Genomic DNA, 21,183 nt, shown 5'->3' with positions numbered 1-21,183 from the left:
ATGACGGGGAGTTCTTCGACGACTTCGAGGAGTTCTAGGCAGGCGGTCCACCAGTCAAGCCTGTGGAGAAGCTGCGCTGTGTGTGCGTGCGTGTTAAGTTATCGGTGAACGATTAAAGACCTTCGTGTCTATCACGCTGAGTGTAATAAAGTTCCTACTAGTTTATGTACGTTTTTGAGCACTGTCTTTGATGTATTCACTGATGACGTCAACATATGTGTGAGAACGGATCCTGGCACACATATGCGATGCATTCGGTTTTATCCAGAAACCGGGTGTGACAGAAGTGGTACCAGAGCTGTGTTGACTGTAGGACGCAAGCCTAGATAGAAATGGACGTGAATAAGGACTCATTTTCTAGCAAGCCATGTCTGCTCTCAAAATACTACACTAATGAAGATGTCATGATGGTATACATTCCATTCACGCTATCCTAAAATGTACACAAACATTTATGAATTATACTATTGATGAGGATGGACATGCTGCTGCCAAACTCAAAATTTGAAAGGTAAAAGGGATAAGTTAATGTATATTATGAATAGACAACGGATTTTTTAGAAAATCATCTTAAATGGCAATATTTCTGATGGGATTTTTTGAAACCTGACTACAGTGACTAGAAACATTTCAAATGGTTTTTATAGGTGAAATTGTCTGTGATGTATAACATACGATATTTAAAAACACCAACTATAATATTGGGTTACCACTTACGGTTTTTTTTCAAATACTGTCCTTAATACCAAGATACATTTCATATTTTTTGCTGTATAACAAACTGCTTTTTAAAAGAATACCGTCTAAAATATTGAGTTAGCGGGGGTATATTTCTTACCATGGAGTTTAGTTTAGACGACGTCAGCGATATGTATATTCAAGATAGATTTTTGAGAACCATTTGCAACATCTTATTAGTGTCGACCCCTTTCTATTGTAGTGGTGATCGAGGCTTCCTAGCGTGCAATGGTCCTTCCTCCTGACTTTACAACTTTTCTCCCCCGGAACTTTTTTCATTGGAAACTTTTTATTAACGCTTAATGACATTAGTTTTTTCTTATAAGGGGAACTTCTTTACATAAGTTTTTGAGATATTTTTTCCCATAAGTATCATGAAAATTTCTTCAAATAATTTAGAGAAAATACTGAAATAAGTTCTCTATAAAATTCCATCAGATTAACTTTCTCAATCATATATCCCACCATGTTAAAAAAGGAAACCAGGAGCTTAACAAAAATTTCCTTGCACAAAGCAAACCCCGGAGTCTTTCAGAAGTCTAGGGGCTTCGTGGCCCAATTCTGTAGCGCGGAAATGCGCCATCGGTGGGTTCACATTTTCCGCAAAGACGAAGACCTGATTTCGTCGCTCAGTTGACTCTGTTTCCTTTGCCGGTCTCGCAGGGTTCGTCTACAGCCGACCATCAGACTAACGGGAGACCAATCGACCTACGGTACGCATGAACGTGATTACGTGAGTCAGGGGCTCAGGTGTGGTCACCTCTTGGGAAGAAAAATGCTCTCCAACGCACTAGCCGAGACTGGTTGCCAACTTGCTGCTATAGTCACGACGTCTTCATCAGTTCATCTATGAGTCTACGCCGCACTGTGCCCACTGGAACTACTTAGTGCCCATAATCCCCATTGTTTTCAAGATAAAATTTGGTAAAACAGAGAGACAATAGTGCGTCCCCATTTTACTCCTCCTGTAATGCCTATAAATACGGCATCCAAGATCACAAAGTTTCAGCAAGCACCAAGCAGCTAGCAGCAAGCACAACTCGAACTCACAGGGACCGAGAGGGAGAATTAGCAGCTCGCTTCCAGCCAAGGCGCGATGGCGTCCGCCACCAAGACCGCCCGGCCCGTCTCCTCCTGCCTCGACCACGTTCTCGTAAGGTATGGCCGTGTAGGTAAAGAAAACGTTGGCAGCAACGAACAGCGCAACGTAAATGGGGACACCGTCTCGTGTACTCTAGTGTTTAGTATGAATAAAACTGAAGTCGCTCAGGTGGCCGACAGTGCTGCGGCTAGGCAGCATAAATGTTGGTTTGAGTTTTGTGAATGTACTACTACTTCTGTTCAGAATAAAATCGACAGACGACAGCGATCACTATGAAGCATGCATGTCCTGCCGTCATCAGCTTGTAAATTGCTCTCCTTATCTATTGTGATAGCTGCCTTCTTCTCTTACATTGCTAAGAGCACCACCAAACAGACTAGATTGAAACGGCTACCAAAGAACCAGAACAGCATCCGCAATTCTGCATAAAAGAATTGATGATTCTTCCCAAATACGTGCTATCATTTCAGCTAGCCCAAAATCCATTGCTTGACACGACAAAATAATTGGCCTGCATTGCTGAACTGGTCACTTCCTTGCGATCTTCGATTTAACTAGGATGTCTCTGGTAAGAACCACTCCTTTATCAAGATAGCATATGAAATCTGAATTGAATGTTCGAACTGACGTATTATATAATGAAATAACATTATGTTGTAATGTGTATGACTCTTTGAAATGCCAATGACAAATATATGGAAGCAGTTTTACATGCCAATGACATTGCTATCTGATGCTAAATTTGATTGAGTTCTGACCGTATTGTTCCGTCTAACTTAAAACTTAATGTTGCAAGAGTCTTCCTTTTTTGAAATGAAATTCTACAAGTCCACGACTGAAGTCACTCAAAATCCATAGAACAAATACGATAACCTTACCACCGATTGGAACAAGGTAACCATCTTTCCCCTTTTTTTTCTTTCCTTTAATTTCTTGAAGCAGGGTAACCATATCCATCCTTCAAACAGAGTCAACCAGGCACAGTCACACCACACAATCTGGCAAACCAAACAAACTGGACCTGCATGCACTGATCGATCCTCCTGGTTGGGGGATCCGCACCAGGCCCATGGCTTACAGTCAAACCCGTCGGCAGCTTGGGGCGGCGCATGAGCCGCGTGCATCCCAGATAAGCGGCGGGTCTGCTACACCTGGTTGTTCACGCAGAAGATAGATGACGCAGGAAATAGGGAGATTCGATCAAAGCCGGTAAGTTCGCAACCCAGCCAAGAACACAGATGATGACACGATGTGATCTAACAGACACAACAGATCCATATGACCCTCTCAAAACAAAAACAAAACAGATACGAAGATGAAGAGCCAGACTTGATAAATACTCCGTACGATATCTATCCAACTACCTTAAGTCGGAGTCATCTAGTACTACACAAACGGCGACACTGACATGGACAACGCCGCCGCCGCCAACGGCGTCCCTACCGTGGCCGACGCCGCGACTTCCACCAACGGCGCCCCTGTCATGGCCAACGCCACTACCGCCACCAATGGCGTCCCTGCCATGGCCAATGGCACCGCCACCACCGCGGCCAGCCATGGCACAAACAACGGCGGCAACGACGTGGCCGTGTCAGGTTCAGGCCGCGACCACGTCGTCATCTTCCCCTTCATGGCGAAGGGCCACATGCTCCCGCTGCTTCACTTCGCCACGGCGCTCTCGGCGCACCACGCCGGCCTCCGCGTGACCCTGGTCACCACGCCGGGCAACGTGTCCTTCGCCCGGAGCCGCCTGCCGGCGTCGGTGGCGCTCGTCGCGCTCCCGTTCCCGTCGCTCCCGCCGCTGCCGCCGGGCGTCGAGTCCACCGACGCCCTCCCGAGCCCGTCGCTGCACCTGGCGTTCCTACACGCCACGGCGCTCCTCCGGGCGCCCTTCGCCGAGTACCTGGCGTCGCTCCCGTCCCCGCCGCTCGCCGTCGTCTCCGACTTCTTCCTCGGGTTCACGCGCCGCGCCGCGGCGGTCGCCGGCGCCCGCCGCGTCGTGTTCAACGGCATGTCCTGCTTCGCCTCCGCGATCTGCAAGGCGCTCGCCGCGACCCCGCCGGCCAGCTTCGAGCCCGGCGCCCGGCTCCGCGTGCCCGCCATGCCGGAGCACGTGGTGGTCAGCGCGGAGGAGGTCCCGGAAGGGGTGACGAAGAGGGCCGATCCCGACGACCCGTTCGCGCGGTTCTTCGCGCAGGAGATCGGCGACTCGGACGTGCGCAGCTGGGGCGTCCTCGTCAACAGCTTCGCCGCGCTGGACGAGGACTACGTGCCGGGCTTGGAGTCGTTCTACGAGCCAGGATCCCGCGCCTGGCTTGTGGGCCCGCTGTTCCTCGCCGCCGGCGACGACATGCCGCCGGAGGGCGAGAAGGAGCAAGACCCCGAGGGCTGCCTCTCGTGGCTCGACGAGAGGGCAGCGCAGCCGGGGTCCGTGCTCTACGTTTCGTTCGGCACGCAGGCACACGTCACGGACGCACAGCTCGACGAGCTGGCGCACGGGCTGGCGCAGTCCGGCCACCCCTTCCTCTGGGCCGTCCGATCCGACGCATGGTCGCCGCCGGTGGACGTGGGGCCCAACGGCCGGATCGTCCGCGGGTGGGTCCCGCAAAGAGGCGTTCTGGCTCACGAGGCGGTCGGTGGGTTTGTGAGCCACTGCGGGTGGAACTCCGTGATGGAGAGCCTCGCCGCCGGGAAACCGCTGCTGGCGTGGCCGATGATCGCCGAGCAGCACCTCAACGCGAGGCACGTCGCGAACATCTTGGGCGTCGGCGTCAGGATAGCCGTGAAGGCTGGCGCGGACGTCGTCGGGCGGGCGCACGTGGAGGAGAAGGTGCGGGAGCTGATGGACGCCAACAGCAAGGCGGCGAGGGGAATGCGCGAGAGGGCTGCGTGGGCGCAGCAAGCGGCGAAGTCGGCGGTGAGCCTCGGTGGAACTTCAGCCATGTCGTTGCGGAATCTGGTGGAAGAGCTACAACGGACCTACGGTGATGACGTCGTAGGCAAAGGTGAAAATGGTATTCAGAAGATCAGAGAACACGGGGTGAGGGGGACAAAATAATCTTGGTCTCTAAACTTTCTCCAGGTTAAGGTTCATGCAGGTGGGTTTTAGATCGGGTCAAAAAACTTGATCCATACTCAACCCATGTTTTAGATCGGGTCGTAAATATTGGCCCGCTCGCCGAACACATTAACCGGGTCAGGTTAGGTTAGATTTTTTGATGAGTCAGGTCAGGTTTGTCAGGTTGGGTGGCTCATGATCTGCTATAAGCAAGGCTAGGTTCATTCATGAGTTTGGCATGGTTATTCATAGGTGCTACTTCCTAGAAATAAAAAGGTGGCTGGAAAGTCTTCTTTACGATTCTTTTGTATTTTGGTCTTCTGATTTTTTTTCTTATTGGATATTAAATTCTTTTGTAACATATTCTTCTTTCTTAATATACATTATTAGAAGGGTCCACCTCTTCTGTTCAGTTGGTTTGGTTTCTTTGTGGTTTTATCTTGGTTTTTCCAAATTACGAAATTGATGTACGATTTACGGTGTGCTTGTTCCTAGCAATGCCGCGCCACGCCTCACATGCGGCGATGCAAAAAAATAGAGGTTGTGCTTGGTTGGTGTCTAACCTACGGCTGCCACAGCTTTTCCAGTTGATTTTGCTGTTGGCGCCGATTTTTGCTACCGAACCTTTGGCGCCGCCACAAATGAGTGTGGCCAATTATGGCTGGCTACCAAACACACTCTTACTCCCTCCGTTCGAAAATGTAGATCATTTTGACTTTTCTAAATATATAGATTTTGCTATGTATTTAGCGTGTAAATACATAACAAAAATCTATGAGCTCATTTGGCAAGGCTCCGGCTCCGGCTTCTCCTGCAATTTATGCTGGAGCCCTACCAAATAGGATGCCAAAAACGGTTCCACGCCGAAACACTAGAGGAGCCGGAACAAAAAAAAATGGCTCCTCCAGCTCCTTCCCATTTTAGAAGGAGCTGAAGCCTTCACAAAAGAACCTATATATTTAGAAAAGTCAAAATGACCTATATTTTGCAATGGGGGAGTAAGTTTCCTTTTTCTTTTACGAGACAACTTGTAAGGTAAAGTGGCAATGGGACTGGGACAGTGGTGAGTGTGACGATGCCGATGCAGCGTGCGCCGATTTTTTCCAATGGGGGCAATGGGAGGGAGACCTGACTTGTGTAGTCGTCGCTGGACACTGACTAGCTGGATGCATCCGTTTCTTGTATCTTTTTTTGTCCTTTTGTTTTTAAGGCAAGGAGTTGCCACTAGGGTCTACCCTAACCGGAGAAAATGAGCAGCCATATACACACTGCTCATGAACACTATCGAGCCCTTGTTTACTTCGCGAATTTGTGAGGTGCTAAATTACTGTAGCAACACTGTAGCGTTTCGTTTGTATTTGTGAATTATTGTCCAAATATTGACTAATTAGGCTCAAAAGATTCGTCTCGCAAAGTACAACAAAACTGTGCAAATAGTTTTTAATTTCGTCTACATTTAGTACTCCATGCATGTACCGCAAGTTTGATGTGATGGGGAATCTTTTTTTTGCATAGTGTCAAAGTTGGGAGTTTGGAGGTAAGAGAACAAGAGCCGAGGCGTGGTCAGGTTGAGGAGGAAAGGGGCAACTGGCTGCCAACGCAAACCGGCTACTAGTCATCACGCCTAAAAGTAGGGGAAAATCCATATTGAAAATATATAAAAATTCAGATGAACCAAGGGACCAGCCCGAACTCTAATTTGCCCTTTTATGTGAGGGTAAGGCCTATAAATACGGTCTTCAAGATACAGAGTTCCACCAAGCAGAGCGGCTTCGTCTATCGACAGATGGCTTCCTCCGCTGGAGCCGCTCGCCTCCTGATGCTGCTGCAGGTGGCGCTGCTCGTCGTCTCCGCGGTGCTGTTGAGCGGCTCCGCCTGCCACGGAGCCCGGGACGTCGGTGAGTTCTCTTCCATCTCCCAAGAGACCCAGACTGCTCCTTTGATCCTCTTACTTCTCCCTCCGCCATATGAAAAATGCAATCTTAAGGTTTTAAAAAAAAATCTCCCAAAATAAGGCGATCCTACAAACTGGACCCCAACTATCTTCCCAATTAAATAGTAAATCTGCATGCCAAAGTTAACTCCAGGTAGCAAATAAATGAGGGTACGAAAATCTTTTCGCACCCCCGCTAATTCGTCTGGAAAAAAAATACTATGATTACATTGTTTATGTAGCAACGAAAGTACCAAGTGAGTAGTTGACTACCCGACTATGCGTTTGCAGGATTAAGCAGCCCCCATGTTGACCGCCTTCCAGCCCATGGACAGGAGTCCCCATGGACAGAATGGCCCACCGGTGGTGGACTTAGGGGCTGTTTGGCTCCGACCACAGCCAGCCACGCGCTGGTATGGCGTGCCACAGAAAATCCGACTGCTGTTTGGTTCCCGAGTAAACAGTCCCCGCCACAATGAGCCCTTCACCTCCAACTCCTAACTTTGGCACTATGCAAAAAGAAGATTCCTCATCACATCAAACTTGCGGTACATGCATGGTCTACTAAATGTAGACGAAATCAAAAACTAATTGCACAGTTTTGTTGTACTTTGCGAGACGAATCTTTTGAGCCTAATTAGTCAATATTTAGATAATAATTCACAAATACAAACGAAACGCTACAGTGTCGCATTTATGGCAGAATGTCAATTTTGGCACTCCCAAATTGGTAAGTAAACAAGGCCTGAATCGCATGCAAGACAGCAGGAAACTTGCCACACTCCGTGGCGTAGATTTTCCACACCACCACTTGAGGCGCCGCTGCACATGGCGTGGCGGTTGGTGGCCTGCAACCAAGCAACACTCCGTGACGTCAATTTTCCACGCCACCACCTGTGGCGCCGCCGCACATGGCGTGGCGGTTGGTGGCATGCAAGCAAGCAAGCTCTTAAGCCTAGCGTGGTGTTCCGGAGCCTCCACCAGCACCGGGTGGGGAGACCCCTCCGCCCTGATGGTTGCCTTCGTCACATTCTCAGGTCCGAGGTGCACTAGCACAACTCCAGTACCAATATAAAATATAAAACGGATAACACCATCCCATGTACTTGTGTTTAGCGCGAACCGTGAACAAAAATCCTGGTGATGCCAGTGTCAATGGCCGACGACACCGTGGGTGCCCACGACATCTATACCTTTCGGTTCAGGATAAAGATCATCAGGGAGCAATAAGTCTCTCATTCAGCTTACTCTGCAAGTGCCCCTTGCGGATTGCGCTATCTCGAGCTCGCTCTGCAAGTTTCCCTTGTGGATTGTGAATTTGTGATAGCTCTTTCCTTTTTTATGCAACGCTAGTAACACTGGAGTGATGAAATATGCTGCCGTTTAAGCGAAATAGAATTTGCAAAAGAGACATCCTCACATGTAGCATTATGAAGATAACTCTCAAGCACAAGAGACAAAGCAGAGTAAACACATACTGGAATGAGCTAAAATTATCAATTCTGAGTGCTCTCTGATCAAGAGTGGCTATAAAGCCTACAAAGAGTCAGCGCAACTGTTTCTTTGAATGTGGAAGTGGTTCGAACTCTGTTGCGTATGGGATTCTATAATGGCGCGGTGGGCAAAGGCTTGCATCATTCGTTATTCAGATGGTTACTAGCTCCATGGCTAGAATAGAGTTACTCAGCTGGTTTGCTTGCTGCATGTTTGCAGGCTACTCCTTGGCTATGTTGCCTTGTCATCTCATTGCCAGCGACGAGGAAGTAAGCGGTGTGCCTGGAGGAAGAAAAACAAATGATTGGGTCTCAGGGAAATCACTGTTTAATTATGAGATAAACGTCAGCGATAATGTAGTCGTTACGCAGACCTGAAAAAGTTCATCATTTTGGTTTTTGAGTCAGCATCTATGCTTTCAGTTGTATCCAAAGCTTGCTGCATGTGGTGCAGCCACCGCTCTGCAGCTCGGTGGGTTACCAGGAATGGCCGGTGTCGTCCTATAAGGGCAGGATGTCCTGCAAGAGAAATCAGACAGAGAGGTCTTAACAAGTCTAAATTCCCTCCAGGAGACTGAGTACAAAAAACAAGTACAAGAGCATTGACACTAGATCACTAAAGAATGTTAGTGACACCAAATAGGAACCGAAACAAGGACACAGCATGGAGGCATTCATTTGTTCGGTCATTTCGTGCAGGGACTGTAGAATACAAAATCAATCGGGATGGGGAATTAAACTCATGCGGTATTAATGAAATAGGTCCGTCTGGTCAAGGTCACTTGGATCAAATGATGAACGGACAGGTCAGCAGACCAACAGTTTACGAATGAGAACAAAGATCATTCTTGGGTGCTAGCAGGCTGCCTGACATGAAGCACTCAAACAAATATTGCTGATAAATATATGGTAAAAGAATTGAATCACTTGAAGGAATACATATTATACTACTGTAACAGTGGTATGCTGCTGGTTAAATGAAAGAAGTATCGACAGAACACAGAAGGTTCCTCTCAAAAAAAAGAAATATCGGCAGAAGGTCAGACTGAAAACGCTAATGAGAATGTAAATAGGGCTGAATTACAGGCACTCATTTCTCACAAAAAAAGTGAGGATTTTTAAGTAATTGTTCCCCATCAAGTTGGTTGTTTTCATATGCTGACCAAATTCATCTTATTTCATACTATAAAGCATTGAGTGATTCCACAATTTCATAAGACTCATAAACATCATCGTCGATGGGAAGTGCATAATCTGCAGAAAGAATAGCATATCCGACCATGTACTTTGCAGGTTTCAGAAACACGATTGGCTGCACAAGGAGACCAAAGCAACGATTCCTCCACACTAAGGCGAAACTAAACAGCTCGCGCCCTAAATCCAACAAAATTCAGAAAAGACGAATCATCCCTGACTTCCTCCTTGACCAAATTCAGTAAGTGGCTGATGAGCTCAATCGTCACATGCACCTCCTCACCAGTCTTCAGACGAGGAGTGGCAAGCTAGTAGGAAATAGTTAGGTACCTCTCCTCTGGGAGAACAGTGGCGGGCCGCCCATGCGCTGGATCAGGAACTCGTACTGGTTCTGGATGGCGTCCTCCTTCTTGGACCCCGCGAAAATCTCCCGGAACCACTCCTCCTCATCCTCATAAACCCTATTCGGCCACGAAATCATCAGGGGCAAAAGTGAAGAGAAAAAAATCTAGATTGGATTTGGACCAAAGCAGAGGGGGCGGCGGAGCCGAGGAGCAGGGGGGCCGAGGGCGGACCTGGTGTAGAAGTTGGTGGAGAGGTCGACGAAGGGCTGCGGGGTGCCGCCGAGGGACTCGAAGATGTTGCCGTCGTCGATGGCGAATGCGTCGGCGGCGGCCACGCCGCTCCACTCCGACGCCTTGTCCTGCAGCGACTGCATCCTGTCCGGTCTGACCCGTGTGTCCCGCGAGGCCTGACCCCGCAGCGGCGCTTGTTGGCTGAGTTGACTTGACTTGCTGCCAGAGGCCGGAGGAAGAGGAATGTGTGCGCGTGTAGCTCACGCGACGCGCCTCCCCGCTTTATACCGGCGACGATCAGCCGGCCAATCGGGTGGCGAGCACGCGCGGCGTGGGTTTGGCGGGGCCCAGGTGTCGGTGAGCGAGGCGAGGCCTGCGTGGTGGACGGGCGTGTGTCGACATATGTTGTCACGGAACACGGCTGGTGGTATTTAGCGGCGGTATCATGCGATGGCTGCACACGGGATTACAAAGACAACAGTTACGATTTTTTTAACAGCTGGTTTTCTCCCATTGTTTAGATTGCTTTCAATTAGATGGTGGACTAGCTCGACCTATCAAGAAAATCCTTGCACGTGCAGGCGAGCCAAATCAGCTCTCATGAATGGTGAATGGTAAGGCTCTTCTTGCTTGCACCGTTCCCTTGTCATGAAGCAATGGATTTTAAGTGCTAGAACAATGAAGTAAAAATTTGTTAACACCCAATTATAGGAAATACATAAAAAAACTATAAAAATATATGAAAAAAAAAGAGAATGAGAAATGGTTTAAGGGGGTCACATGGGGATTTTCCTTGTAGATAAATACGTAAAATGGTAATGCTGCACAATAGACGTCTAAAAAAAGTTCAGACCCTCGAAATACGTTGCAATAGTTAAGCATCAATGTTGCAACTATTGTTTCTGCATGTTTCATAATGAATGTTGCATGAAACATAGTATTCATATTGCGGTGGGAATTTTCTATCTCAGAGTCGAACGACGTAGTCATTTTTAGTTAGGTAGTTTTTAATGTTTTGTCGAAGTGTTCGATGAAAATTTTCCATGGGACGTCCGAGCGCCAGTCACGCCGTACATAAAAGCATAAAGTTAAATAAGAAACCCTAAGATATGGGCCGCAAACCCACCCTCGTAAACCTTCCGCAAACAAACCTTGCTTAGTAAGAAAGGCCCAATTAAGTTTCCACGATGGGCGACAACCAATCCAGCCCAATTAACAGTAGATGCTAGCCAGTTTTTTAACGTACAACAGCATGCACGGTGCACAAGAGGTTCCGCTTTCTTTTTATTTTTTACTCCCTCCCTTCGTTTCAAATTGTAACAATGCATGTCAAAAATTATGTACCTGAAAAAATTAAAATAACAATTTAGATAGCCAATAATACATGAAGATGGACGCTGCACTTTAAAAAAAATTAGTATTAAATACTAGTGACGGACTAGTCGCTGAGGGAGGACGGTATGGAATCAACAACATTATTATTGGAGATTTGCTAGATAAATACTAATTTTCCTTGTAGATAAATACGTAAAACGGTAATGCTACAGAATAGATGTCCGGAATCTTAAAAAAAAATCGGACGCTCGAAATATGTTGCAATAGTTAAGCATCAATGTTGCAACTATTGTTTCTGTATGTTTTACAGAATGTTGCATGAAACATAGTGTTCATATTGCGGCGGGAATTTTCTATCTTAGAGTCGAACGATATAGTTATTTTTATATATTATTTGCATTAGGTAGTTTTTACTATTTCGTCGGATCATTCGATGAAAATTTTCCATCGGACGTCCAGCACTAAGATAAATGGGCCGCAAACCCACCTTTGTAGACCTTCCGCAAACAAACCTCCTTACTTAGTAAGAAAGGCCCAATTAAGTTTCCACGATGGGCGACAACTAATCCAGCCCAATTAACAGTAGATGCTAGCCAGTTTTTTTAACGTGCAACAGCATGCACGGTGCACAAGAGGTTCCGTTTTCTTTCTATTTTTTACTCCCTCCATTTCAGCATGTCAAAAACTATATATCTAGAAAAATTAAAATAACAATTTAGATAGCCAATAATACATGAAGATGGGCGCTGCACTTTAAACAAAATTAGTATTAAATGCTAGTGACGGACTACTCACTGAGGTAAGACGGTATGGAATCAACAACATTATTATTGGAGAATTGCTAGACCTCAAAAGCTTAATTTTTGAGTTTGTCTCAAATCACTTTTGAGAATTGAGGATGGGATTCGGGGTTAGGGTTTTAGGATTTCGGGGTTGGGTGGTTACCTCCATGTCCAGCAGTAGAGGAAGCTCCGGCGGCTTGCCGGTCGGCGGTGGAGGCGGAAGAGACGGCGGTGGTGCGGAGGTGGCGAGGGCGCCGCCGGAGTCGGGTGGTGGGGGACCCCTGGTGGGTGGTGGAGATGGCGGGGGCGTCGAGCTCCAAGAGATTAGCGTCGATGGCGGTTCGTCGGCGGTGGCGGAGGCGACGAAGGTCGCCAGAGCCGGCGGGAGGCGGGAATGGCGGGGGAGCTTGGCAAAGGGAGGGGAAAAGGACGTTGAGGCAAAGGCCGCCGGAACGGGGAGATGGGAGCGGTTCGTGGGTGGCAGCGGAGCGCGGCGGTGCCGGAAGGGAGGCAGGGGGTGGTGGGGGAGCTCGAGGGAGATGGAGGAAAGAGGTGGCGTTGTGGGGAGACGGAGGATATAGCAGTTAGGGAAGAAGATAGGGGGGAGAAACGGATCTGAGCCATTGATTTGCGATCGGATGGAAAAAAAAAAGGTGATTAAGAGGTAGCTCAATCTCAAACGTTTGAGATTCACTAGACCTCAAATGGCTGCAGCAGCATCGGTCCCATTTGGCCATACGTGCCGCGCGGTTTTGAAATTAGGCTAGTCTCAGTGCATGGTTTTATCGTACTGTTACCATGACATGTCATTTTTTCAATGAGATGAAACTATCAGTCTTAGTACATAGTTTCATGGTACAGTTTCATAGACAACTTATGTCATTTAATTTTTGCGTGGAGTTATGGTCAAATGTGTCTTGCGATGAAACTACAAGGGTACGTACAACAGTTTAGACAACTGCCGTCATAAAAGGCAGCTTGGACAGTGAGTCGTCTATGTCTGCAAGCTATTTAATCCATTCATAGAGTTGATAATCAAGTATACATTTGATCTTTGTAGCTATTTTGGTGCTTGAATGAGAGAATGCATGGTATATTCAAATAAGTTGCATGAGTCTTTTAGAGAAGCATAAATATTATATATTTATATCAATAGATACTCCGAATATGCTTAAAATCCATCCTTGCCTTCCTTTGCATTTGTACAATGAAAAGGATAGAAAACCACAACTCCACAACCTAGCAGGTCACACTTGAGCAATCATTTATTGAAATGGACTGATATCAAACTGCATGATTTCAATTTCTGACTTCATAATAGTCCAATACAACAAAGAATTCATCAGTATGACATCTAAACCTATCAGCTGAACAGAACAAGATAAAATTAGAATTGCCAGGGCCAAGACATTTAGTTTTTGTTTGAAACAGACACATGTGCAATTGAGAATGAGTGGAGAATGGTGTTGCTGCATCATCAGCATCGCCCTCCTCAGCCTTTCCACCTGGCAATGCAACTTCCCCTGAAAAATCCCGGATGGAGAAAATAAAAATCATGAATCAATGGAAAAAGTGGTCATCTATCATATTCATATCCTGTCTGCACTGAATGTGCTTGCAAATTTGTCTGCAGCAGCCCTGAACAGTTCCAGGTCCCCCACCTTGACAGCCTAGAGGCAACAATAGAACTTGCTGAAGAAAGAACTCATATTAAATCACCTGCAATTGAGAACAAAATACATACAATCAGATAAATTAGCAAAACTCGACAGAATAACAACAGGTTAGCAGGGACCAGAAAATCAGAATTACCTGGCCAAGCTCGTCACGGTGCAAAGTTGCCATCCTGTGTAATGCGAGCAGATTCCTGAAAGAATAAGTAAAAAGCAAATGTAAGAGAGATAGTGTTAGGTTAAGTGGAAACTGAAGAAACCAGGAACTGCTAAGGTTGGTACTGATAGGGAACAATAAGCATGAGTAAAACAGTTGACTTACCCACGGATTTCAGGGAGACCATGCTTGATTGAAATCTGTGTTGCTGGAGCCGCAGCATCAACATCCATCTCAGTATCATCTTCCCGAAGGACATTACATATGGACATTAGGAGTCTTGAATGTGACAAAAGAAAGAAAAGAGCTCTTTAACGGTGCACAATACTACTCTATACTACTATTTGAAAAGAACTCGTATGCAAGAATCCGACGGTTGAGATTAATTGTATACTACTAAAACCTTAAGTAGTATGCATGAGTAGTATGGGTAGTATAGGGGTATGATTGGAAAGATGTAAAATGGCATTATTAAAATAGATCAAATCTTTCTTAATTATAATCTTATTTCTTTTTTTATTCCTTTTCTCATTTCCAATCGATCACAGGTTGCACTGGGGCTCCTCATTTCCAATCGGCAGCTAGGGTTGCAATGGGGCGGCGGCGGGCGGCGGTGACTACGCGGCGGGCGGCGGTGACTCCGCAGTGGAGGAGATGCGCGCCGCGCTGCTGCTCCACAGCGGCGCAGGCTTCGGCGCCCGGAGGTCGGGCGGCGCTGCGGCGAAGCACGCGGCCCGGCCCGAGGAGGCTCCCGGCGCGGAGGCGCGCACTGTGTGCGTCACCGGTGGTACGTCCTTCGTCGGGTTCGCCGTCGTCGACCGGCTGCTCCACCACAGGTACAACGTCCGCCTTGCGCTCGAGACGCAAGGTTAGTCGGCTGTCACGGTTACTCGAGAAATTGGGAGGCTTCAGGGATGGACGTCGGGTGCGTTGCGTTTCTCCTTGCATTTCGCGGTGGGACGTCTGCGGAGTTGGTTGCCTGCCCTCTGTTTCTAGAAATCGTTTTCACTGATTGGGATTGGGAATGTGAACTGCTCCTTCCTGCATGCAATGCTGTCGTTTTACTTTCTCGTACTCCCTCTATCCCAAATTGTAAGTCATTCCAAGAATCTTGGAGAGTCAAAGTATCTTAAGTTTGACCAAATTTATATGATAATATAATAATATTTATGATGTCAACTAAGTATTATTAGATTCTTCATCAATTATATTTTCATGGTATACCTATTTGATGTCATAAATCTTTATAATTTTCTCTATAATTTTGGTCAAACTTGAGATGCTTTGACTCTCCAAGATTCTTGGAATGACTTAAAATTTGGGATGGTGGGAGTATCGTTTTGTAGATACGCCAAATTTTACTAGGAGTCCCTTCCCCGCCACGAGATGTTCATTGATTCAGTTAAATTTCTTAATGCGGAAGTTTTTGTCTTGTTTCGCGGTAAGAAAAATTAGGTTCAAGAGTAAAGGTTAGTAGTTTAGAATGTGGTCGTGTTTTACTTCCGTTTGTCCCGTCCTAATCCTAGGTTTACAAAAAAATGGCTCTTATATTTGTTGTAGCTGGGCGACCGTCGTCTGTGTTATTCAATTCCTATTTTCTATCCGTGTGCTTCGGTGTATGCTGTGCGTTGCCTGGTGGGTTGGTGGAAAATCCCCCATTCGAGGTGTCTGTCTACAAGCTTGAGAGACCTTTCAGTGATTCCATTCCCATAATTTTCTACCTGGTAATAAAGAGGGTTTGCACTTTGCACGAATGATACTTAGTGCCTCCAACGTTTGGTGATAGGAAACCATATCTTCACACAACATATGCTCATTTTCGTTCCAATTAGGTCACCAGCAGTGATGTGTTTAAATGCTGACCTCTACGCATATGGTTTTCTGCTGCAAGCCTGCAATTATGCAGTTTTAGTTGAACGTTGCATCATAGTTGGTCCACGCGATATGACCACATCACTTGTAGTAGTTGATAACTTGATATTTCACCAACGAAGCTTTCCTGGACCACAGGAAATCTGCATAGCCCTTACGAAGTTACGATCAAACTAAACCTGTCACTCTTTTTGCACGTCAGGAGCCATTGGTGTTAGTTCTGTAGGGCGCAGCCAATGGAGGAAATTATTCTTCGTAATCAAACTAAACATGTCACTCTTTTTGCACGTCAGGAGCCATTGGTGTTAGTTCTGTAGGGCGCAGCCAATGGAGGAAATTATTCAGGGAAAACAAAAGTTCAACTAGCCATCAGGAATATGATATTGCCACTGAGGTCCTATTAACATCTAAACAAGTGATCTCGACATAGAAATGAAACGAACGTGATTGGATTGGAAGATTCGATCATCATAGATAATGAAGTAAACACGAAAAAAATGAAATGTAATCTATTTTTCATTGGCTTCCAGCGTGTAGGTCTCCTCAGCATCGCTAGCTTTGTATCCTAGACTTTCTTTCACTTTGTTCCACGCATAGTTAACCAATGTGACAGCTAGCTTGAGCCTGAAATTAGTCATATCCTTCTACGCATAACAAATACAAATGCCTGTTAGCTGTAATGCAAGATGGGGTATAGATTGGGTTGCTAAATTTGTGTTGTTCAACTTACCTGTGTGAATAAGGAAGATAATTTGTTTCCGGTCCAAAGCTCCATGAATTTCACCGTGAATAGTCCACACGATGCACTCTAGGTCCTTTCTTGTTGTTGTGTAAATTCCAATATCAACCAAAACTTTATCCTGTGATGTTGAATTGATGTAATGGACAGTGGATATCTCATCTGCATTGACCAAATACTCTGCAGATAATAATTAGATGACTAATGTTGTATATGGAATGATAAAGAAACTTGCGGAGTAGTACCATTTGACGTGCAATCAGTTGATAGTGGTTCATAAGGCATCGCAACATCTGGGATCTCTTCTTTTTCCTTGTTCTTGTTGGGTCGCTGACGTTTTGTGCCAATATTGTACTCATATTCGACGTTTGTTTGTTGGGTGGGGTTTTTTTTGTCGTTTCGATGGATTCCTCGCTGTAGCTTGCTGCTTTGGTTGTGCCTTATTCTCCTTTTTGTTGATTTCAGGCCTGCCTATATGTGTGTCCGTCGTCTCGAGCACGACATTTGTAGCTTGTACCACTCCCCTTGATTTCTACAAGGTTGGAAGGGCTGCAAATGATGGTAGTCAAGCTTGGAAATGAATGAACAGACTTACATGTTGTTCTTGTATTACATCATCGAACCGCTTGTTAAGTGCATTGAACCTGTCATCAATTTGATTTGATAGTAACCTGTACTGATTGGTAATGAACACTTGAAGTTCCTGCATATTTTGGAATTGTTATCTGCTTGTCCCTTGTCCGATTGTTCTGTTATTTTGTGGCATTAGGGGATAGATGAATGGGTCCTCAGTAAAGCTAATGATAGGTCTTCAGAATCTGATTCGTCATCAGTGTTATCCTCCAAGGGACCATTAAAGTTGCATGTCATGTTGTATTGATAAGCTGATCAGAAACTCTATTGTATGTCATGTTGTATTGATAAACTGATCAGAAACTCTATTGTTGCAGGCAAGATTGAACTTACTGGATAGAATGGCGCAGGTGTAATTGGATCAATTCCCGCAGGTGGTGCATGCACCTTATGTTGCGCAGGTGGTGTATGGCCCTTCTGCTGTACCCAAGAATTAGCTCCGTCCACGTCCATTTCAAGGAGAGGGAGGCTTGAGAATAGGGAGATTGATTAGCTCCGTCCACGTCCTTCTGTTGCACCGAAGAGGGAGGAGGCGTGGTGTATGGTCGTTCTGTTGGACGGGGACTATTTATTTATATAGGGATGTGGTTGGACTCTTGGACTGGTTGGATTCCTTTAATGTTCACGTTGGTTGGATTCCTTTCATGTTCACGTTGGAGATATTGTTCTGCTCAGAGTTTTGATTCACGTTGGAGATAATGTTCTGTTCAGACTTTTGATTCACGTTACGTTGGAGATATTGTTCTGTTCAGACTTTTAACTCATGTTGGAGATATTCCTTTTCCAGTTCTGTTTTCTCCCTATCTGAAGTCCGATCCTTTCCACGCCTTCGCATGATCTGCCGCTGCTAGCAACAGCGCCGTTGTCTCCAAAAATTTGCAGAGCGCGCATACGTAGAAAGCCGCGCCTTTCAAGATAGAAGCAGGAAACCTTTCATGTGGCAGCTTTGCTCAGCATGACTTCTGCTACCTTATTTTGCTACCTTATTTTGCTAACCTATCACTCCCTTATTTTGCTACCTCATGCTTCGTCACAGAATGCACTTCAGATGTGCAGGATTCAGATAACCATAGCATACAGGATTAAGCATCTCCAGGATTCAGAGATGAGGACAACAAAGTGCGTTGATTCAAGTGGCTTTCAAGCAAAAATCTCCACTGGAACGTACCCAGACATCAGCATTAAGACTATTGTACGAGGAAACAGATTGTACCGATTACACTCCATGCGGTGGCAATGCAAAAACCCTGTCTAACTTAAATACGGAAAAAAGAAAGAGAACAACAATGTCTAAGAGCATGGATCTCACTGATAAATTAGTAGGTCTGCTCTTCCATCAGTTCCATCTCGTGGGGTTTTCCATCTCGTGGGGTTTCACCGAAGAGAACAACAATGTCCTCCGCTGCAAATGCATTGTCAAGAAGTATTGATCTTGCTGATAAAATTGACCGCTTGGTCTCTTCGTCAGTGTCATCACGAGGGGGTTCACCAAGAAGATCACCTGCTTCTAGTGGTGCAAATGATGTGCCTAAAAGCATCGGTGTTGGTAAAGATCTCAAACCTGCATCCCTTGGGAATTTCATTAAGAAGGGCATCAGCAATAACAAAAGCTGCATCAGATGGCACTAGGAACCTATCAGAGAGCATGGATCTTACTGAAAATGATAACAGTACACTCTCCTCATCAGTTTCATCACCCAGCATTTCACCAAGTGCATCGGTGTCAAGTGTGTCTAATGCTGCATCACAGACTACCGCAAAATCATCTGAGAGACTAATGGACCCGTTTCCAACCTGTCTTCATCAAGAGGACTTTCACCTAGAAGAACTACTTCTGGTGGCATTGGTACTTTATCGAAAAGTGTTGATTTCCCTGAAAAAGATAGGAGGCCAGCTTCATCAAGAGGGGTTTCACCAAGAAGGCGACTCGCCTCTGATGGTGTTAATGATATTGCGAGAAATATGGATTTTGCTGAAAAGGACAACAGAGTAGTCAGCTCGTCAATTCCATCTTGAGGGGTTTCTCCAAGGAGAAGACTTGCTTCTGATGGTGCCGAGTGCTGGCTGTGGCGGCGCGACGGGCGAGGCGGCGTGCGGGCGGTGCCAGCGAGGCGGCGGTGGCGGCGCAACGGGTGGGGCGGTGCGAGGGCATGGCGGCGCGACCGGCGGGGCTGCGTGCGGGCGGTGGAGGCGCGGCACAACGGGCGCGCGGCGTGCGGGTGGGGGCGGGGCGGCCGTGCGCGGGGAAAATGGCTCGCGAAAAAAAATTCCCCAAATAATATATGTCGTGCTAATTACAATTGTACCCATGCCAAAAAAGAACCTATACTCTATACTACCACCTGGTAGTATTGTGCACCGTAAAAGAGCTCAAGAAAAAAACCTCAGTCTCTTTCTTCTTTTATTCTATTATCATATAAAACGGAGCAGGCTCTAACTATAAACTATAAAACAAGCAGCAGACACAGCAGAATCTATTACAGGATATGAAGAGCTTCTTCAGTTATGCACATACAGGTATGAAGAGCTGCTAATATTACATGAATGATTTTTAACTCGTCCTAAACTAAGTGTGAGCATCTAGGTATTGATACACAATGAACATAATTGCAAACACATGATACTGAGAACATGGCACTTTTGAAGTTCGAAGCACAAGATGAGAAAAATCCAAATGATTTGTAACAGATACATTCTGCTTGGCCACAGCGAGCCTAAGAACCTACCAGTCCAACATAATTAGCTTGTTCAGGAGAAAAACTAATAGCATGAAGAAAATATTTATGCCTTCCATGAGCTGTAGAGTAGAATAGCCAATTGTGCGGTGAAAATCAAATATCCGCAGAGAGCATCATTGATACTACAGATGACTATGGAGCATCACTCGAGCTTGCAAAATTGTGGCGGAGCAATATCTTAGCAGCTACATCAACTCGTTTCATGACGGCAATTGCAGCGCTACTCGTGAGCTCCAAAGTCCAGTTTGGTCTAGTTTACGCAGCAGTGATGCTAGAGACGACAGATAGCAGGAGCAGGGGAAAAAATCGGTTCTTTTACCTTGGGCACCAGGGCGGTAAGGCGAGCGTAGGCTTCAGAGGACGCGGGGAGCGCGAAGGCGAGGAAGGCGGAGACGTTCGTACGGGGAGGGGGCCGCGCGGTGGAGCCTCAGGCAGCGGACGAGCGCCTCCATGTCCGCGCCGGGGCCCTCCTCCCCCTCCATGGCTTCGGGAGCCCCGGGATCGGAGGACCGGGAGCTGTTGCCTGGGTGGGGGTGGTGTCGGCGGTGTCGGCGTAGAGTTCCGCATCGGCGCCGCCGCAGCTCCCCCGGTGGAGGCATCGGGGATCCGGGGCGCCGCTGGGAGATTTTGCAGGAGGATCCGGGTGGCCGGAGGGAGATTTTGCTGGCGGACGGCGGTGGGCTGGGGAACGCGCGAATCCTTGGCGGGACGACTAGCGCGCGGCAGCGGGAAGCCAAAAATCGTGCGCGCGCATCCGATCCGCGCTCGCCGTCGACGACCGGAAGCTGGTCCTGCAGCGCGCTTCGGAGCCGTCGCCTCGCGTCGGAGCACCCGCTCGTGCCGTAGATGAACGAGGCCACGGGCAAGCCCTTTTTTCTTCATTTAATGATGTACACGTGGACCTTGTGGTAAAAAAAGATGAGGCTCATTGCAAGTTTCATTGGACTTTGTAAGATTTCGTACCTGTACTAGGTGGATTTCATTTATGAAACCCTCTCTCTCTTCTCTCTTCTTATAATTATAATTGCAAGTCATAAAACTGTTGATGTGGTACAGGATTTATAGCTATAAAATCCTCCATGATACCCCACCGAGTGAGACTGGCCTTACACCACGTGTGCCGTGCGTGTGATCTCAGCATAAATGAACAAGATTGACAGC

The 21,183-nt window shown here is 46.8% G+C and overlaps 5 protein-coding genes across 8 annotated transcripts; 3 read left to right on the top strand and 2 right to left on the bottom strand.

The window, feature by feature from the left end:
• Positions 1 to 1,760: 1,760 nt before the first annotated feature.
• LOC101766645 (UDP-glycosyltransferase 90A2) lies at positions 1,761 to 5,195 on the top strand. 2 transcript variants are annotated; one of them, XM_004967149.3, is made up of 3 exons: positions 1,761 to 2,734; positions 2,809 to 3,049; positions 3,148 to 5,195. In XM_004967149.3, the coding sequence occupies exon 3, from the start codon at positions 3,249 to 3,251 to the stop codon at positions 4,896 to 4,898; it is 1,650 nt and encodes a 549-aa protein (XP_004967206.1). In that variant the 5' UTR covers positions 1,761 to 2,734; positions 2,809 to 3,049; positions 3,148 to 3,248; the 3' UTR covers positions 4,899 to 5,195. The 2 variants fall into 2 exon arrangements, with proteins under 2 accessions (XP_004967206.1, XP_022681496.1); XM_022825761.1 differs by having other exon boundaries at positions 1,761 to 3,049.
• A 1,331-nt stretch (positions 5,196 to 6,526) lies between these two features.
• LOC111257130 lies at positions 6,527 to 7,401 on the top strand. The gene is made up of 2 exons (XM_022826226.1): positions 6,527 to 6,796; positions 7,123 to 7,401. The coding sequence occupies exons 1-2, from the start codon at positions 6,568 to 6,570 to the stop codon at positions 7,308 to 7,310; spliced, it is 417 nt and encodes a 138-aa protein (XP_022681961.1). The 5' UTR covers positions 6,527 to 6,567; the 3' UTR covers positions 7,311 to 7,401.
• Positions 7,402 to 8,290: 889 nt separating this feature from the next.
• Positions 8,291 to 10,355, bottom strand: LOC101784581 (two-on-two hemoglobin-3). The gene is made up of 4 exons (XM_004965942.2): positions 10,094 to 10,355; positions 9,849 to 9,979; positions 8,699 to 8,843; positions 8,291 to 8,607 (listed from the first exon to the last, which is right to left on the bottom strand). The coding sequence occupies exons 1-4, from the start codon at positions 10,234 to 10,236 to the stop codon at positions 8,511 to 8,513; spliced, it is 516 nt and encodes a 171-aa protein (XP_004965999.1). The 5' UTR covers positions 10,237 to 10,355; the 3' UTR covers positions 8,291 to 8,510.
• Positions 10,356 to 12,377: 2,022 nt separating this feature from the next.
• Positions 12,378 to 12,791, top strand: LOC101766241 (serine, glycine and glutamine-rich protein-like). Its single transcript, XM_004967148.1, has one exon. The coding sequence runs from the start codon at positions 12,378 to 12,380 to the stop codon at positions 12,789 to 12,791; it is 414 nt and encodes a 137-aa protein (XP_004967205.1).
• Positions 12,792 to 18,408: 5,617 nt separating this feature from the next.
• Positions 18,409 to 21,068, bottom strand: LOC101784181 (translation initiation factor IF-2). 3 transcript variants are annotated; one of them, XR_001163797.2, is made up of 2 exons: positions 20,342 to 21,068; positions 18,409 to 19,157 (listed from the first exon to the last, which is right to left on the bottom strand). XR_001163797.2 is itself a non-coding variant. In XM_004965941.3 (2 exons), exons 1-2 carry the CDS (start codon positions 20,902 to 20,904, stop codon positions 18,601 to 18,603), a joined length of 816 nt encoding a protein of 271 aa, XP_004965998.1. In that variant the 5' UTR covers positions 20,905 to 21,068; the 3' UTR covers positions 18,409 to 18,600. The 3 variants fall into 3 exon arrangements, 1 of the variants encoding a protein (XP_004965998.1); XR_002677540.1 differs by lacking the exon at positions 20,342 to 21,068 and having other exon boundaries at positions 18,409 to 18,853; positions 18,941 to 20,335; XM_004965941.3 differs by having other exon boundaries at positions 18,409 to 18,853.
• Positions 21,069 to 21,183: the final 115 nt, after the last annotated feature.

The sequence above is a fragment of the Setaria italica genome, chromosome IV (genome assembly GCF_000263155.2).
Source record: "Setaria italica strain Yugu1 chromosome IV, Setaria_italica_v2.0, whole genome shotgun sequence".
In the NCBI taxonomy this organism is placed as follows: Eukaryota; Viridiplantae; Streptophyta; class Magnoliopsida; order Poales; family Poaceae; genus Setaria; species Setaria italica.
This window is presented reverse-complemented; position numbering and strand designations above follow the sequence as displayed.

Coding starts and splice junctions, on each gene's coding strand:
- LOC101766645 (XM_004967149.3), top strand. CDS start 3,249: ATGGACAACGCCGCCGCCGCCAACGGCGTCCCTACCGTGGCCGACGCC.
- LOC111257130 (XM_022826226.1), top strand. CDS start 6,568: ATGAACCAAGGGACCAGCCCGAACTCTAATTTGCCCTTTTATGTGAGG. Junction 6,797..7,122: donor CCACGGAGCCCGGGACGTCG/GTGAGTTCTCTT, acceptor ATGCGTTTGCAG/GATTAAGCAGCCCCCATGTT.
- LOC101784581 (XM_004965942.2), bottom strand. CDS start 10,236: ATGCAGTCGCTGCAGGACAAGGCGTCGGAGTGGAGCGGCGTGGCCGCC. Junction 8,844..9,848: donor ACTGTTCTCCCAGAGGAGAG/GTACCTAACTAT, acceptor TTTCTCTTGCAG/GACATCCTGCCCTTATAGGA. Junction 8,608..8,698: donor AAAATGATGAACTTTTTCAG/GTCTGCGTAACG, acceptor TTCTTCCTCCAG/GCACACCGCTTACTTCCTCG.
- LOC101766241 (XM_004967148.1), top strand. CDS start 12,378: ATGTCCAGCAGTAGAGGAAGCTCCGGCGGCTTGCCGGTCGGCGGTGGA.
- LOC101784181 (XM_004965941.3), bottom strand. CDS start 20,904: ATGAAGAAAAAAGGGCTTGCCCGTGGCCTCGTTCATCTACGGCACGAG. Junction 18,854..20,341: donor TTACCGCCCTGGTGCCCAAG/GTAAAAGAACCG, acceptor GAAATTCCCAAG/GGATGCAGGTTTGAGATCTT.